The sequence below is a fragment of the Mus caroli genome, unplaced genomic scaffold (assembly GCF_978045245.1).
Source record: "Mus caroli unplaced genomic scaffold, Mus_caroli_1 scaffold_15, whole genome shotgun sequence".
NCBI lineage: Eukaryota > Metazoa > Chordata > Mammalia > Rodentia > Muridae > Mus > Mus caroli.
In genome coordinates, this window is record NW_028227270.1 from 90152118 (window position 1) to 90170992 (window position 18875).

General features: G+C 38.1%; 1 protein-coding gene across 3 annotated transcripts in view; it reads left to right on the forward strand.

The window, feature by feature from the left end:
- Exoc2 (exocyst complex component 2) overlaps positions 1-18875 on the forward strand; it is a 171886-nt gene that overhangs the window by 35351 nt on the left and 117660 nt on the right. For all 3 annotated transcript variants that reach the window (XM_021180205.3, XM_085831196.1, XM_085831195.1), the window contains exons 2-5: positions 4686-4846; positions 7157-7333; positions 9854-9980; positions 17779-17892. In XM_021180205.3, coding sequence (XP_021035864.1) covers positions 4729-4846; positions 7157-7333; positions 9854-9980; positions 17779-17892 — 536 coding nt within the window. In that variant the 5' untranslated portion in view covers positions 4686-4728. The remainder of the gene's footprint in view (positions 1-4685; positions 4847-7156; positions 7334-9853; positions 9981-17778; positions 17893-18875) is intronic.

Sequence of the window (18875 nt, forward strand, 5' to 3'; positions counted from 1 at the left end):
AATCAGAGTCACCATTCCCAATGGTTACCGGCAGTAACATTTCTATTAGTAAGCTTTTCTCTATAATGTCAGTGATAATTCCTTAATCTCATTAAGATGTCATGCCACTGTGTTTTTGGCAACAGAGAAGGCAGAGCATTTGTACTTAGAAATTTGGTTCTACGTTCTATGTGAACTAGGCCAGATTCTGAAAGTAGTCCAAAGAATCCACGTGCTTATCCAATTTGGGGTGTAATTTTCAGTGTCAGTAAGATAATTAAATCACTCAGAGGACTCAATTTTCTATGCAAATTAAAGGCGAGTTTGCCTTTGTCAAGAATTGGTTTGTGGATGTTAATCCATGAGACAAGTTATTTATCTTTTCTAGTCTATTTTCAATGCAGTAAGTGTTATAGTGTCTTTGGAACAACACAATTATTTGCTAAAAGAGTTGTTAAACACCCTGCCCCCATGTATGCCTTTGTAGGCCCTTAAATTTTTATTAATACATTACCAGGCTAAATTCCACATCGTAGTTTCTGGGAATATACTTATGTATTTGAAACAATATTATGTCTTCTTTTAGAGGGCGAGTAAAAGAGAGCAATAGTTATCCCTTTAAAAGAATAATCATTTGTAAAATGCTATTTTATATAAAATTAACTTTACCTGTTGATTTATTATTTTCCATTATTTAAAATCAGTTTATTAGTTGCTTGTTTGTGTATTTTGTCAATGTTAGGTATAAATATCTTCATCATGAGTTTTTAAATTAACATGAACTGAATAGGATTTTAATCTGTTGCATTTGTGTTTTAATTCAAAATTATATCAAAACATTTTTTAACTTTATTTTGAGGTAACTTCAAAATTTAAGAAAATAAAAGCCTTTTAATAATATTAAAAGTAACAATTTCTGCCAAGTCGCTTAGCCAGATCATCAAATATTTACTTTTAGGCTCATTTTCTTTATTCTTTCCATTTACCTGTTTATTTTGTGTGATGCCATTTGAAAATAAGTGTCCATCAACTGAGGTGGATGTTCAGTCTTTTAAAAATTTTTCTTGATTTTGACACTTTCAAAGTATTATTATAGGTTTATCTACTATTCTTACTAATTTGTCTTGGACAATAAATTGATTTCTCTTTGAAGTTCATTTATAGGGAGATGCTTAAAAATACTACCTGACTATCCAGTTTTTAAATCATGTGCTTACTAGTTTAGTGTTCCTTGAGTGATTTTTCTTTGTAATTTTATACGTGTGTGTCTATATATATGTATATATATGTATATGTGTGTGTGTGTGTGTGTATATAGATATATATATATATATGTATATATATTTCACTTTACATCTAATCACTGTTCCCCCTTCCTGATTTTCTCTGTAATTATTAGTGGTCATAGGATAGTAAATGACTTTCTACAGTAATTATTCTATGCATCTCTTCAGTGATTATATTCCTAGAGTAGAGTTGAATATTTTTAAAACATACACAACTTACTGCTAACAGTTTTGTTTTATTTTTCCTCAGTGTGCACTATTAAAAACAGGCAAGGGGTGCAGGCACACATAAGAGAGATCATCCTTGTATTTGGGTTAGTATTGTAACACTAGGGGACACAACAGGAGAGCCACCTGGACAACTCCCTTTGGATGCTATATTTTCCTAAATCTGGACACAAATTGTCTGCTAGTTAGGCTGCTACAACCTTGACATGTCTCCGTTCCTCTGCCTCTTCTTCACTGGAGCATGCCACTGTGTCAGAGTTTTTTTTTAATATATGTCCTCTTTTATATGTGAGCACCATCTTTCTGGAAGTAGTTTGTTGCACACAGGAAATTCAGAGCAGATGGCTTTTTTGAAGATACTGTTTTGTTGGTGATATCAGTTTGAAATATTCACTATGAGAAGTGCCTAAGTATTTCTACCAATTGTATGCATTGCATAAATACTTATTTATATAAATTATGCATCATAGATGTGTATATACATATAATATATGCATAATGTTTTAGTCATAGAAAACATTTTGAAACAGGGTCATACAATATAGCCCATACTATCTTTGAACTTACTCATTCTTAGCTTCCTGAGTACTGGGATTACAGATGTGTGCCATCATATTCCCCAACTGAATTTATTTATCTTCTGTGAAGTGTTTTCAAATCTTTTCGAATCATTTGCTTATTTAAAAAATATTTTGCTATTAAGTTCCATTAATTTTTTTTTTATATAAGCTACTTAGTTTTGTGTGTGTGTGTGTGTGTGTGTGAATATTTTTTTCTGGGACACTTCTCTGGGTGAGCAGAGGATTTTAATTTTGGTGAAGTAAAAAATAAAGTTTAAAAAAATGTATGGTTACTTTTTATTTAATTAAAAATAGCTCAATCTATACTTCCAGCCAATGTTGGTGGTTTTTTATGGCATCATCTTGTACTTTATAATTTTAGTTTTCATGTCTGAGTCTAGAATGCACTTTGAAGTGACTTTTGTAAGGTATGAGGTTATAGTTAAAAGCTTTCCTTTCTTTTCCTGAATACATATTAATAATTTGCACACTGTTTGATAATATTATCTATTTTCTCCATTGATATGCTTTGGAACCTTTGTTAGCAGTCAAGTGAACATGCATGAGGTTTTCACTTCTGAGTTTTACTATATTCCACCACCTGTCAGCCCACCTTAGTGGTAATAACACATTGTCTTCATTGCTGTAAACTTGTAAAATATCGTGAATTTATGAACTTTTTTCGTTTTAAAATTGTTTTCACTGTTCTAAGTTCCTTGACTGTCTTTAGAAATTTTTGAGTTATTTTGCCAAAATCACTATATAAACTTGCATGAATTTATACATCAGTTGATATTTTAATAGCATCCCGCCCTATGATCCATGAATGTGGTATATAGATCTTCACTTACTTAAGTCTTTATTATCCCTGCTTGTAGGTTTTTTTATAAGTTCTTGTACGTTTCTTTGCTCATAATGATATTTTCAATAGAAAAAGTTTTGTTTTGTATGTTTGTTTTTTGAGACAAAGGCCCATTCATACCAGGCTATCCTAGAAGTCACTATGTAACCACCAGGATGACCTTGAATCTCTATTCATCTTGCCCATATCTCCCAAATTCTGGACTTACCAACAGGGGCTCCCATCGCCAGTTATGCAGTGTTGAGGAACCAACCTAAGTCTTCGTGCATGCTAGGCAGGCATTGTAGCTGAGCTACATCTGTAGCTTGCAAATAGAACTTGAAATTTTTTTTCTAATTGTTTCCTTCTGGAATATTTTAAGTAGCTGCATTTATAAAGATTCATTTGTTTTATTTTTAATTATGTGTGCATATATGCATGTGAGAACAGGTACCCACACAGCAAAGAGATATCAAACCCTCCTGGACGTGGGATGACAGGCGGTTGTGAGCTGTTCAACATGGTACTTGAAACCAAACCTGGGGCCTCTGCAAGAGCAGTATGTGCTGTTAACTGCTGAGCCATTTTTCCAGCCCTAAACAACTGATTTTTTTTTTAAATGTATAAATGTGAATCCTAATATAGCTAAACTCAGTTGTTAGTGCTGAGTTGATTTAGTTCAGATGATTTTTGTACTTTTTCTCTTTGCGACCTCTTTACTGAAATGCTTGTAGGTACATAAAGTTGATATACAAACACTTGCAGATAATAAAGCATAAATACCTTTTGAAACAGTCTTTTGATGTAGAATTTTGCCAGTTATTAAGGGTGAATGCAGACTTGCATGTTAATGAAATGATGTGTTTGTTAATATTTACATAAGGGATTCAGTCTTGGCAAATGCTGTAGGATGTAGAATATCTTAAGAATTTTCAGAGATGATTGATACTCTAGTTTTGAATGTAAATGAAGTGGCTGAAGATGAAGGAGGTGAGGTAGAAAGAAGTCTAGTTCTAACAAGTTTTAAACACAAAATACTTACTTTTTTTCCAACATAAAACTTGTGAACAGTAAGTATCCTACAAAAACTTCTAAAAGCAAGGATGAAATTGGTTAGATGCTTAGTTTTGAGAACTAACAGATAATTGCTGAGAGTGGAGATAGCAAATTAGAGTACAGTATTTGAGCAGAGCTCTATTTTGACTTCCCAGTGTGCATTTTTATCCATGCTGTCAGTTCTTAGCAGTAAGTGAATATGTGTTTCTGCCTATAAATCTGTCATAGGTGTTCAAAAAGCAGATGTAATTCATAAGAGGACATTTGCATTTTGAGTTAGTTGTATGTATATGTATGTACTATATGATAGAAAATATAAACTACATTATAATTTAAACAACGTGAATTCCTATATTTACAGGAATATAAATATATTTTCATTGCAACTATAGTATATTTCTTAGAAAGCTGTTAAAGTAGAACAATGAGATGATTTCGTGTAGTATTTGTGAGTCAGTTGTGTAGGCCTAGAGCTGTGCAGTAACAATATGATAAAAACATTTGAACCTGGGACTTATGTTTCTGTTTCTTTGAAATATTTCTCACAGTGCTAACAAGTATCCATTATAAACTTCATCTTTGGTAAATGTTGATGGATACAGTGAATGACCAAACCAATCCAAGCTCCAGAACTGTAGTGAATGAATACTTTTTATGTATTGCTCCGAAATGTCAAACATTCCTATGTTCATGGTTTCTGTTAGCTCAATTGGCACCAATTCTCTGTTTTAACAGGTTGCTTCTATAACTGGATCACGAGTTTGCTGCACAAAGTACCATGTCTCGATCCCGGCAGCCCCCACTTGTAACAGGCATCTCTCCAAATGAAGGAATACCTTGGACCAAAGTCACAATTAGAGGGGAGAACCTGGGTACTGGTCCCACTGACCTCATAGGTAAGGGCATGGCCTCTCATGCATTGTGACAAGCTGGGTTTATTATTAATGTAGGATACGTAATTTTGAAATAAAAAGGAAATCTTTTCTATTTTTTTTAAAATGAAAGTCATTATCAAATTAGATCTATGCTGTCTTTCTACAATTCCTTCAGAAAATATGTCATGGCTAAGGTTTATTCCTGTTTCTTCAACTTGGTGAGCCCTGCTTATTTTGCTATGATGAAACCTTAATACTGTTTTTAAAAATAGAAATGAATGTTGGATAGCTGGGCTAGCATGCAGATTTTAAATGTAACTCATAATAGATTATATGAACTACAAATGAAGTTGTAGAGGTGAATTGCCAGGGCATGCTGTTGGATGTTGTTCTAATCTTTCACCTGAGTTTATTCTAGACTCAACATTTTCACAACTGGTTTCCTAATTGACAGAGACCCAGTGCTGAGTTCTAGAGTCTGAGCTGGAACTGTCTTCTCGCATTAACTGCTGGTTGACGAGTTTTTGACCATCCAGAAAATATTTTCTTTTTAGAGGAAGCAAATTGAAGTTTAGCATTGTAGTTAATGATTAAGGTTTGTGCTTCCCAGATAGGGAATCTTTGCTAGGGTTACTTAATTATATTATGTGTAATTTTCTGTTTTTATCCTTAGCTATAGTATTTGATAGTTTAGTAAACATCTCTTAAACTTATTCTTACAAAGATAGGTGTGTGAAGAGTATGACCTTGAACTTCTGACCCTTTTGCCTCTTCTTACCAGTTGCTGGGATTGTAGCCATGCACAGCCATGCTTGATGCATGCTGTGCTGTGGACCAGGGCCAGGGCTTTGTGTGTGCTAGGCAAGCATTCTAGCAGAGGAGCCACATTCCAGCCCAGAGGGGTCAGGTCTCATCCAGGGTCTTGACTTTGTCTGGTTGTTTGTTTATCCATACTGGGAAAAAGCCCTTGGAATGCATGAAAACATACCATATAGATGGAATTCACTCCTGTCCTATATAGTGTTAAAACACAACAGTTAGCAGTCTGTGTACATTTTGCTTTTGTTTTATTTTGAATGGTGCTATTTTTATTTGACTAAGTGTATATTACTTTCATAACCGTGCTAGTTTAGCTGTTGCCAAGAACTCATTTTTAAAAAGAGCAAACTCAACTTGTTAAATAATTTAAGTGTTTTTAACTGAAATACACCTATATTAGTCAAGTAAAAACACTATAAAATCTACTTTACTTGGAATTCTCTTACTTTTTTAAAACCTGAGGCTAACCCAGGTCTTGGGGTGGACTCCTTTAAGTCTAGCCGTGGGAGTCAGAGGAGGCAGATTTCTCTTTGCTTGGTTGAGCCCAGCCTGGTTGACAGAATTACAGGCCAGTCAGCACAACATAGTGAGACTCTGTGTCAGCGAACAAACAATAGAAATAAAAAAAATTTCAGTGCCCCAAACCAATATAAAATGATGCTATTATATTTCATCAAGTTAGATTTGTTAGGTTTTAGTAAGCAAAAAATAAAAAGCTTAAGAAATAAATAGGACACATGATCTTATTTTCATTTTGTAATAAAAATAATTGAAGTCTGCCCCCATTCCTCAGTTTGAATTATAGTTTTGTTACCTGGCAGGGTAATTAACTCATGAGTGATTTACAATACTGTGGTTTTACACTATACTGTCGCTGGGCATTGCTTTAGTCACTCCTTGTTAGGGTGTGGTGATGGGCCTTTGTCCGGTTTACTGGAAGCTGAATGACAGAAGGCTAGTATAGAGTCAGTTTTATTAGGAAAACACGAAAGCAGATAAAGCACCACTGAGATCTCCTGTGGAGATGGAAGAACTGAGAGTAACTCAGCAGAAGCCAAGAGTGTCTGTGAAGCACTGTGCTCTAGCCCATGCGTGATACACATTAAATACCCAGCTCAGCCCATTCTCTAGCCTGTGTGTAGCTAACATCAGAAAAAGCACATACAGATTCTTTTTAGAAGATGGATAAGTTTAAAATCTTTTTGGAAATGATCACTAAGTGTATTCCTGTATCTTAACACCCCGTGTTAATAACTTAAACTTGTAATAGTAGCAGTGCTTTCTGAAAACAGTTTAAGTCTTGTAGCCTAAGTAATCTGACTGCCTGGACCTAGCTGGAGTCCATTGTTGTTCTAATTCTGCTGGTGGTAGAGGAAGTGAAGGAAATCTTAGGTATCAGAGAGAAAACCAGATTCCATGGCCTGTGCCAGGCGCTGTAGACATCTATTCAAACAGGAAACATTATTATGTCTTTTGATTTTTCATTTGTTGTATACATGCTTTTACTTCCAGGCTTGACAATTTGTGGACATAATTGCCTCCTCACGGCAGAATGGATGTCTGCGAGTAAAATTGTCTGTCGAGTGGGACAAGCCAAAAATGACAAAGGAGACATTATTGTTACAACTAAGTCAGGGGGCAAAGGAACCTCAACTGTCTCTTTTAAGCTACTCAAGCCTGAAAAAATAGGTAAGACTTTATCCTAAAGAAAAGCTACTGACCTTTAGATGTTAAAACTGGCAGACCTCGTATCAAACGCGCTTAATGCTCATGTCTTATTAGATGTAGTGTGCTCATTTTGACAACACTAAGATGTGTCTCAGGTTGAGTTAACCTTCCTTTGTTGGCGACTCTCATGGTAGAGTCCCGAGGGCTGGCTCTGAACCCCTGTCAGCCCTTCTCTTTGAGAGGCAGTTCCCTAAGCTGACTGTCAGTGTGAAGACAGGTCTAAGAATTACTGTCTTTCCAAGTTACTGGTGACATCTGTCCCTTGGCTCCTTGATCTTGAACATATGACATTACTTTAATGCTGTTATACACTTAAGATTCTAAGTGAAATAGCTTCTACTTTGGCCAGATTTGTGGTGGTCGTATCCTCCTAGGACCAGATGAAGTGCAGCCCTCTCTACCTAGCTCTCTGTGCTCTGCTTTGTCTCCTGAGGTCCCACTTCCTCTTCCTATGTACTTACCCCCTGCTGCTTGGCAGCCTTAGCATTTGGGGCTGAGGAGCCAGACTTTGATCTCCAGCAGCTGTGAAGCTCCAATGCCTGTGTCCTGGGAGTGAAAGAAGAATAGTACCAAACATTATCAACCTCATAGGGTTGCATAGCTTAGAAGATAACTGTAAAGTGCTAACACTTACAAGAACAAATGATTAATTTTTAAATTGTTCCAATGGATACTTTATCTCTCTTAATAAAATATTAATAAGTTCCTCATTGTGATTCTGTAAGATCTTACAATAATATACAAACATAAAATTTTTGTATAAGACCATCAATCCTAATTAAATTCAGTCAGTATCTCTCTATATATTGAAAAATAAAGTTTCGTTGTCCATCTCAGCTCATAGAGGTTTATTCTATAGTGCTGGCCTCCATAATTCCTTATATGTACTTTTGAAGTAAAAGCATGGAAGGAATACAGGAAAATGAGAATGAATTAGTTTATATATATTGGTATTAGTATACATTTGTGTACAGAAATACACCATTTAAATATATATGTATATATGTGTATATATTAATATATGTGTGTGTATATAAGTATATGTATATATGTGTGTGTGTATATATATCTTTAGAAAGTGAACTGTAAAATCAAAGCATGAGCCTATTTTACAGATTTCTAGAGGATGTGTAAACATTTTTCTAAAATTCATCATTTTATAATTGTTTATATAGCACATAAAGAAAACTTAGTTGAAAATAAAACTTTGAGTACCTACTTCAGGGTATTTAGAATAGCTCATAGAAGTTGAGGGCCAGATTTAATGACAGCCACAGAATGTCGGATTTCTGCATAAGCTTGTCCTGAGCCCTTGTTAATATCCATGATGGTTGCTGAAGTAGTCCTTTTGCACAGGGTCCCATTGCTGTCTGGTGTTCAGACAACTTTCTTCTGGGAAGCCTCAGTGTCTTCCACTCCTGGTCTAGCCAGCAGGACACACTTGCTCTGAGTTACTGAGTCTTCAGTCCTGCTTTGTTGCAACCCAGAGTCCCTGCAGTGGCGAAGGCTGTGCTGTACTGAGTAGGACTGTACAGAGCTTGGCCCCATGAAAGAGAACGCTATCTTTAGAGCTTGTGTCTTCTTTGCAGATGTGCACCTAGTCTGTTTTCCCTGAATAAACTGTTTTTCCATTATGCAAGCTATGTATTCTCTAATCAATTTAATTGTTTGATTTTATTGGATTTACCAAAAAGATACCAGCCTAAGATTTTTTTTCTAATGATGTAGGACATTTCCAGTATTCAGCATAATGGAGAGAATAAGAAATAACAAGGACTATGCTAATTTTGCATAGCTATTCATGTTAGTGTTTAGAGAGATAAAGCGAGTTTTCAAAACCAGTTTTCAACCATTTGCATTGCACCTGTAGTAAAATGACTTTCGATTTTGGGAGTTAGGAAAAGAAGCTTATGTTACATACAAGTCATACCTGTGTGATGTCATACCTGTGTGATGTCATACCTGTGTGATGCTACATCTAAGTCAGGTCTGTTTGATGGCTTCTCAGCGGTTGCATGCAAGGAGCTTGCCGTGGGATTAGTGCTGGACCTGAGGCGTTTAGGACTGGAGATTTTGCAGACAGTTTTTCCAAAAAGTTCAGAATATTTACTTGAATAAAGAGATATTGTAAGTTATATTATTATACCTCATACTTTACTTTGCAAATGATATTATTAACTTAATCATTAATATTTAACAATGTACAAATAATTTTATATGTTATTGAGAAAACATCTTTTTTTTTTTCCAGAATGTTTTGTGAGTGGCTTAAAATCACCTCCATTGAATAATGTATAGTGAAATCCTAAACCAAGAAGTGTTACTTTTGCCATTATAGATTCTCAGTATTTGTTATAAGGCCACCAGGCATGAAAAAAACTTGAGCTGTAGTATCCTTAAGTCTCTTACAAAATAAAGCACTGTGGTGAGATGTCAAGGCACCTGGAGAGTCTCTGTCTTACTGAGTGTATATTCCTACAGGGATTTTAGATCAGTCTGCAGTGTGGGTGGATGAAATGAATTATTATGACATGCGGACTGACAGGAACAAAGGGATTCCTCCCTTGTCTCTCCGTCCTGCGAATCCTCTTGGCATTGAAATCGAGAAGTAAGTACCATTTGGTTCTTTAATTTTACCGTCTGAGAGTTTTATGTTCTTGAAGTGGAGGGATTCATATTTAGGGATATCCCATATGGGTCATTTACTGTATTATTAATTTTTTATTTTTATGGTAATATGTATGAGGCTTGACAAGTTTTGCTTCAGTCAATGGTTTCACAGATAAACATCTTTGACAAAATTATTTCGGATTTTTGGAGGATTTTACATTTTATGATAAAGAATGTTTTGAAATTTTAATAACTACTCTGCTTTGGTTTTGGGGGTTGACTGTGGAATGTGTGACTCTTACATGATAGGCAAGTAAGGTGGACACTACAGAGGAGTCCCCCATCCCATAGCATATTCTTGATTAATAATATAAGCATCAGTACATTTTCATATGTTTAGATAGAATTTGAAATCAGTAGAATTATCTATTCATTTGCTTCAGTTTCGTAGAAATATTTTAGAATAATTTAGTCCAAAGGGATCTTTTGTTTTTGATATGTCCTGCCTAAATTCTTACTTAAGCCAGCCCTATTTAGCTTTATTTATCAGAATTGTGCCAGTTAGTGACACATTGTTTCATAAGTGAATTTAATGGTTTGTTTTTATATTCCCAAGTATGACCAACTTTTTTCATATATCTTAAGCAATTCATCTAATATATTAATTTTATATAATTTATTTTCTGGCCTTAATAATTCTGATTACAGAGTGACGTGATGGGTGTTGCCTCATGAACAGTCATAGAAGGTAGCAAGTTAGTTCTCGAAATGTCTTACTCAAATCTGCATGTTGGGTTTTCTAAGAATGAGGACCATTTTTTTTTCCACTAACTTTTAACTACCTAACCTTCATGTCTACATCAAAGATCATTAGTACTTTTGAGAGCAAAGCGCATTTTCACTGCTATGGTGTCCCTGCTCAGGTGGATACAAGGGGCCCATTTTGGGTAGGAATTGTTTGTTGAAAAACCCTAGAGTGTAGGAGCTTTTAGTGAGCTTGGGATGTCTAGGTAGCATCTTTAAAGCAGGGGCATTCTAAAACTGTTTCAAGGGTTTTTTGATACCCTGTCAATTAAAATTGGGACAGTTCAAAATAGAAGGGTAAAGGGCAGGTATGTTGGAGCACACTGTCAACTCTGCATACATAGGCTTGCAGGTGATAGAAAACCCATGAAGGGCCTGCATAAAAACTCCTGAATGTTAGCTTCTTCTTGATGCTGCTGTGAAGTACGGGAAGGAGGGAGGGATCATTCTGACTGCTCTTCCTTAGCCTTTACAGATGAAGGAGACCAAGGGGATGCACATGCTCTATAGGGGCGTGAGTCAGACCAGCTGTGCTAGACAGGGTTCCTACTGCTGAGATAAAACACCAGGACCCAAAGCCACTTGGGGAAGAAAAGGGTTATTTTATCTTACCACTCTTAGTTCACAGTCTATCACTGGGGAAATCAGGACAGGAACCATGGAGGTAAGAGTTGATGTAAAGGCCATGGAGGAGTGCGGCTTACTGATTTGCTCTGCAGTTTGCTAAGCCAGTTTTCTTATAGCACCTAGGACCTCCAGCTGTTGTGTGACAGAACATTTTTAGAGAGACAAGTTACATGTCTACTCACGCCAGATAGGAATCCCATCACCAGTCCAACTGGTGAACCAATGAGTTTTAATGGGGTTACTTATAGGAGTATGGCTAAAAGGGGTTACTTATAGGATCAGAAGTGACTCAAAGACAGCTGTTTCACTAAAGCCCACCCCAGCATGGGTAACAGCTCACAAGGCTAGGAACCTGGAATATTGCACAGCCTGCGGGCAGCTCAACAGGCTGTAGAGTGTCCTTTCTGGGCGATAAGTTTGTCTAAACCTCTTCTAGGTAGCTTAGCTGGTTTCTGCTTCTTCCAGGCAGCTGTTCTGGTCTCAGAGTCTTCTTTTCAGCTCATCCTCACTTTGAGAGAGAGTCTCAGCTTTCATGCTTACTCTACCACATAGGAGCCTAGTGAATCTGGTCAATTTCAGGGACTTCCTAAAGCTATATTGCATTGTTTACCTTTCTGCTTAAGGAACTTGAGGGTGGAATGTTTTAATGTTGGAGAAAACTGTTATATAAACACCAGCCCAACTCAGTACCACCCATAATAGGCAGTGCCCTATGCCTTGCCTACAGACCAATTTTATAGAGGCGTTTTCTCATTTGAGAGTCCCTGTTCTCCAGCTTGTGTCAAGTTGACACAGAGCTGAGCAGCATAGCAGCCAGTGCTCATTGTCGTAGTTGCCACTCTCACTTTCATTCTGACAGATGTTTTTTCTATAGTTCTTGCTGCCTCGTCCTCTTCTTACCTTTTGGCCTTGTGCTGCTAGCCACAGAGCAGTTTGATGCGAACCATCTCTAGTGGCATTGTAGTCAGGAAGGCAGAAAAAATGGCACAACAGAAGGACTTGACTTGCTTCGGAATTTCTTTACATTTCTCTTAAGAGGTAGTGTCTTGTGTCTTGGAGCCAAACTCTGGCTTTGAATCCGGCATGCAGGGCGGACTGCTGCCCACTTGAGGTCTGGCCTAGGTTTCTTAGGGTTTCCCGTGGGCTCCTGTGAGGGCTGTCCATGAGGATGGGTGAGTGCTGCAGCCATAATGGCTTGTATGCTTAGTGATACCTTGCTTCTCCCTGACTCAGAACAAAAACCCTTTAAGTAAATAGTGTAATTTCATTCTGTCGCTATGATAAAATGTCCTGACCAAAAGCAACATAGGGGAAAAAGAGTTTGTTTGACTTAAAATTCTAGGTTATAATATATTATTGTAGGGAAGTCAAGGCAGGATTGGAAAACATCCTATCCACAGTCATGGATGAAGTAAGAAGGCTTCCTGCTCAGGACTCCTGTAGCTCACTCTTAAGCAGCCCAGGGCCCAGCTCAGGGCATGGTACCACCCACATTCAAGGGGTTCTTCCCACCTTCTTTAACAATGAAGACAGTTCCCAACAGACATGCCTACCAGCCAACCAGTCTAGATCATCCCTCTGTCAGAGCTTTTCCAAGATGATTCTTGGTTGTGGCAAGTTGACATTTAAAACTATCACAGTTAAGTTTATATGATAATAAATTGTGTTAAAATTAAAAAATAAATATTATTTAGTCAAACAGGTTTTCTCCCTTCCCTGACTTCTTCTACTGCTCCTTCCCTCCCACCTAAGACAGCTACAAAGATTTTCCTGACTTCTGTTAAGGGAGGATTTGTTTATCCTTTCGTTGCGCCTGAGGCTCTATCCTGAGTTGCACCCTGGCCCCGGTACAGAAAGAGTGGAGAGCCAAAGAGTCGGACATTAGTGAGAGTCTGGTTTCCTAACATACTTGATATTTTTTAGTAAAATCCTTTTGTTCCCATAATAATGTTGTATTCGGATTAGAATCCTTACTGCCTTTCATTTTACTAATGTCCTGTGTGAATTTCTAAAATCATTTAAAAAAATTAAATCATTGGATGAAGAACATGGAGATCTTAATATTATTTGCTAGTGTAAAAGTAGTAATTAACAAGGTCTGAAGAAGTATAAATGCATCTCATAAAATAATCACTTTTGGTCCTGGTGACTTTTCAGACTAGTGGGAGGTGGCCTTTGGAGGATGAGTCAGCACTCAGTAGTTGCCTGGGAATGTGAGGTTCACTACAGCCGACTTAGGTGTGCAGTGGGAGGGTGGGGGGAGTCCCGTGGTGCTGTGCCTGGGCTCTTTGTGAACATAACATAGTATAGGTCCCTTGGTGCTTTTGGTATGAGTCAGGTTTTAATATATTTTATTGGTGGACTCAGCATGCATGCCGTCATCTTTCAGCCCCACAAGTTTTTAACAATTGGCATTTATTGGTGCCTTTGACTGTTAAAGTCCTTCATGTTCCTAAATTTTTAACTGATGTTTTTGCACACATGGTGCCATGGCACTTATAAAAATGTTACTAATTGCTCTGAAAAGGTAACTTCGCTTTAACTGAGACTAGGCTGCGCTTGTAAAAGGTCTGTATTTCTGATTTACTGTGCTGAGTGTCACAAATACATATGTTCTTGCTTGGTTCCAGTTATAATGGATACAAACTATTTAAGCTGTAAAAGAAGATAAAAATAGGCTCATATTAAGTGAAAGTCCTCAGAAGATTTTGTTTCTTGAAAGTCCTGTTTGCCTAAGAAGAATGTTCTTCAAGAAAGCCTTGGCAGGGCACTGTTATGAAGTGAAGGCAGAGGCATGGAGTGTGCGTGGCTCCTGTTCTCAAGCACCCCCCACTTTGTGAGTGAGCTGTTACTAGGGGTTGGTGTCTTAAGTATTCAGCTGGTACATAGATATTATCTGTTTTATTTCTATGTGGATTTTGGGCAGTGGTCATCCGGCTCTAGTCTTACTGAGTCACATTTCCAACAGGAAGAAACAGTGACTAGTTTTCCCAGTACATTTAGAAATCTGCCTTTACAAAAAAAGACAGGGTGACAGCAGGGTCATTCCTAAGAAGATCATAGAAGTGTCTCGTGTTTAACTTAGAATTTTGTAAAAAGTAGATTTGTGGACTATGGTACAGTGTGCAAGTCCAGAAACTATGCCTTATTTTAAAATAAAAAATTTCCCCTAATATTTAATGTAACATTTGTAAATTATGTTGTTGAACTTTAAAGCTGAACGAAATAAGCATGGCACATTGCCTTCAAAGAGCAGCATCAGTTCATTAACAGGCAGCAACCTCCTGTTCTCCAATGCTACACCCTGAGGCATGCAAGCACACAGCATGCTTTCTAGTATGTGTGTGCTTTATAGACAGTCCTGCTGTATGCCTGTCTACTCAGGCACCCTTTCTAGAAGGATGAAGTCTGAGTTGACACTGCCATCTACCAGAAACAGTTTAAGGGCAGCAGGTGTGAGTAGTGTCTCACTGCTTTGATTCTGCCTTGAGAGTATCTGAGTTTTCATGGCGCCTCCCGGTTAGCTATAGATAATGGGGAATGCCATTTTATTTGTCTTAAACAAAAAGGACATTTCTTTTTTCGCAATGTACAAAAATCAGGGGTGACACACTCTTAGTCATGCTACTGAGATTTGTGAAACTCAGGCTTGCTCCTCTTATAAACCAGCTTCCTTCATAATTACAAAAGTTTTTAACAATTCCTGGTGTTGAAACTTGGCATAATGATGTGCAGGGGTAAACGAATAGCTTTTTCCCGAGTTCTCTTTAGAATGGGAGATCTTTCCCAGGAGGATTCCCATCAGCCTGTCTCAGACATCACTGATCTGAGCAGGGTTGCTAAGTAAAGGGTAAGGTGAGCAGCACGTACTTGTCCCCCAGTGCAGATAGATGCTAGGCTAGTGCTGTGTGGAGTGTCCCAGGAGTGGCAGCCCCATGTACATAAGCATAAGGAGGAAGAGAACACATATAAAGGCCCTAGAGGGAGGTCGCTGAAAGCCACCCTCAGGGAACATGTGAAATGCACACATGGCTCAAATGGGGTTTAGTACCCACTGAGCAGAGCATAGGCCTCCTGAGGCAGTACTGTCGAGGACTCTGGAGTGACCCTGCTTCTTCTCTTTTCATCCTGCCCTAGCCCTGGACTTGGAGTTTTAGAGCAAAAGTGCCAGGACCTGTAACCAGCAGGTAGCTTCAGCTACTAACACCAGTAAGTAACTCGTTAAAGACAGTAGCATCAGAGGCCACAGCATGTCACGTGTGGCTGTTGTAAAGAGTGTGGAGTGTCACTCTCCTAGAAAAGCCCATCTCATATTCGCTCACATGCCTTACGCTCTTCATGAGCTTGGGATCTCTGTTGAAGGTGTCTTTTAACAAACCTAGCCAGTACTGCCACAGGAGGCCTGTACTCTGCTCAGGATCCAGTGTTATCTGGGTTAAGGTTTTTAAAAATGTCAGGGAGCTCCTTAGGCTGCTGCAGTGACTGTCTCAGGTCTCTGAGAGAACCACATTGGGAAGGACAGATAAGACCTTGGTCTCAAGTCCGTTTTCAGATAACTGGCCTGTACTTGAGGATTAAAAGGAGGCCGGATTGGGGTGAGGGGCAGCAGGTGTGTATGATTTATCAGTCCTTGCCAAGGTGTGCTCTCAATGGTCACTCTCTCAGTTCAGATTCTGTATGTTTGTTGAAGAAGTTCTTGTTCTGGGTGGTGGTTTGAATAGGAATGCCCTCCCCCCCACCAGACTCATGGGTTAGAATGCTTGGTCCATATTTGGGGAATGGCATAATAGGAGCTGTAGCCTTCTTGGAGAAATTGTGTCACTGTGGAGGCCACTGTGGAGGTTTTATTTGCTCAAGCTAGGCCTTGTGTGGCAGTCTCTGTCTGCTGCCTATGGATCAAGATGTAGGACTGTCAGCTCCTTCTCCAGTACCATTTCTGCCTGTGTGCTGCCATGCTACCCTCCATGACGATAATGGACTAAACCTCCAGCCCCAATTAAATGTTTTTCTTTGTAACAGTTGCAGTGGTCATGGTGTCTCTTCACAGCAATAAAACCCTAACTAAGACATTGTGTGAGTGGGCGAGGCTGGTTCTTATAAGGTGATGACTTCAGTGTGAGTATGTAGCCTTGCTGTCATGAAGAACTGTACTTGCCTGGGGCGGTCTGTCCAAGGTTAGGACTTCTGTGCCTTCTGTAACCCTGTGAGTAAGGAATCAATGTAAAACCAGTCTTTAAGTGCCTGACATAGCCTACAGTGTGACACAGTAACTAACAGGAAGGATGAAAGCCTGCCACCATCTACCCCCCATAACAGTCAGCCTGTCAACTATTCATCATGGCTAGGAAAAAGAAGCAAAAATATTACATTGGGGTGAAGATGAAGCATTGGTCACGGTAGGCTCCTCAGAATGTGGGAGCTGTGGCTGTGATACTTAGATACTAAGGCTCTAGACACATGTGTAGAAACTCTTGAACTGCCGTGTCTTCTTTTAGTATGGGGTTGCTTCTCATTGAGTAAACTGTAAAGGTGTCCAGCTATGAAGGGGCCTTCTGTTTAGACTGTAGAATTTTGCTTGTGCAGTCTATCAGAGCTGGGGAAACATTTTTGATAAAGGGCTCAGCAAGTCAGGGGAGTAAAGTACACACAAATATGACATGTGCCAGAGGGTATAATCTGTTTGAGGCTCTGGAGCTTTTAGTGTGAGAACTGTACTCGAAGAAATTAGTCCTAAGAGATGAGCAGGTTTAGTACAGAGAATGTGAAACTGACAACTTGGACTTCATCTTGCAAACAGGGGTGTGGGTCAGCAGCAAAGCCTGCAAGGTTGTATGCTTAGGGACAGGGTGTGCTCAGGACAGACATGGTGTGAACTTTTCCTGAGGAATAACAAACGTCTGTTCAACTCAGTTAGGACAGTGACAGGCCAGTTTATCTCAGATGGGACAATGACAGGCCAGTGTTTACCTCATTTAGGACAATGACAGGCCAGTGTTTACCTCAGATAGGACCCTGACAAGCCAGTGTTTACTTCATATGGGACAATGATAGGCCAGTGTTCACTTCAGTTAGTGCAATTACAGGCCAGTGTTCACCTCAGATGGGTCAATGACAGGGTAAAGAAATGATTCCACCTGTACTGGTTAATTTTAAATGTCAAATTGCCACAACAAAGCTTACATGCTATGAAATCAGTCATAATATAGAAAGTATATTCCATACATATATTCAAATATGTTCTTGATAGCTTATTGTAGGTAAATATGCAGATATATATATATATATAAATATAAATTTATTGTATCGTTCTTGGGCATGCTAGTGTCAGAGCAGTTGTAATGTATTTTAACTCTTTTTCTCTTTAGATGTAAACTTCCTCAGAAGAACTTAGAAGTGTTATTCCATGGCATGAGTGCTGATTTTACAAGTGAGAATTTTTCAGCAGCCTGGTATCTCATAGAGAATCACTCCACCACCAGGTTAGTGGGCGTCAGATCCTGATTACTGGGACTTCAGACAGCAGGCTTATGCAGTAACATTGACTTAAGCCTCCTCTTACAGATGGTAACATAGCTGTAGCTCTGTGAGGTGACTTTGCTAAGTTCCTGTCAACTTGTCTGTTTCCGTGTTTGTAAAATGTCATTCTTAGAAGACCTATTCCTGATCCTACCTGTAGTCTTAGTAGAGGACTAAGTAGAGGACTATCCTTATCAGTCACATGAAAAATGGCAATTCTGTGCAAACTGTAGAGCACCTGCCTTCCCTGACCTCAGAGCACAGAAAGCAAAGTGGATTTATTGTTATGTGATGATAAGGAGGTGCTTGGCTCGCTCTCCAAGGTCATGTGTTCCCTTGACATTTTCCCATACTCTAAAGATTACATTTGTACATTTTTGCCAGATTGATTTAAAACAGCAATATTAGTGAAAACATTTAGATAAAGAGTTGATTGATTGTTACTTAGGCTGTATATTCTCTATAAGTCAGTGGATTAAAGAGTATATTAACATAATTTATTCACTTACAGAGATGAAAACCATTATTAGAAAACATGAAGAAAAGTTGGTATTTTAGTTCATAAATTTGATCTGATAGTGTTTTAAAGCAAGTACTCTAAGAGTCAGTTTATAATTGTAGAAGATTGCTTTATTTTTTCATTATGGACACATTTTTTTCCTGTCATAACTCAGAATTGATATGTTTTGTGTATGGAGTTACTACTTAAAGCAATATTTCAGATTATATTAACAGATTTTTGTCAGATCAAGTGGAAATAAAATTTCCAAAATACCTTTTCTCCCTCAGCTTTTGATGGAGATACAACAGTATGGTTTTATTTTTTGTTGCTTTATTGAAAAATTTTAAGCTACCATACACAGTAGTGGGTTTTATCATGGTAGCACCATGATGTCACATCACATCACGTATCACATGACATCACATGATATCACATGACATCACA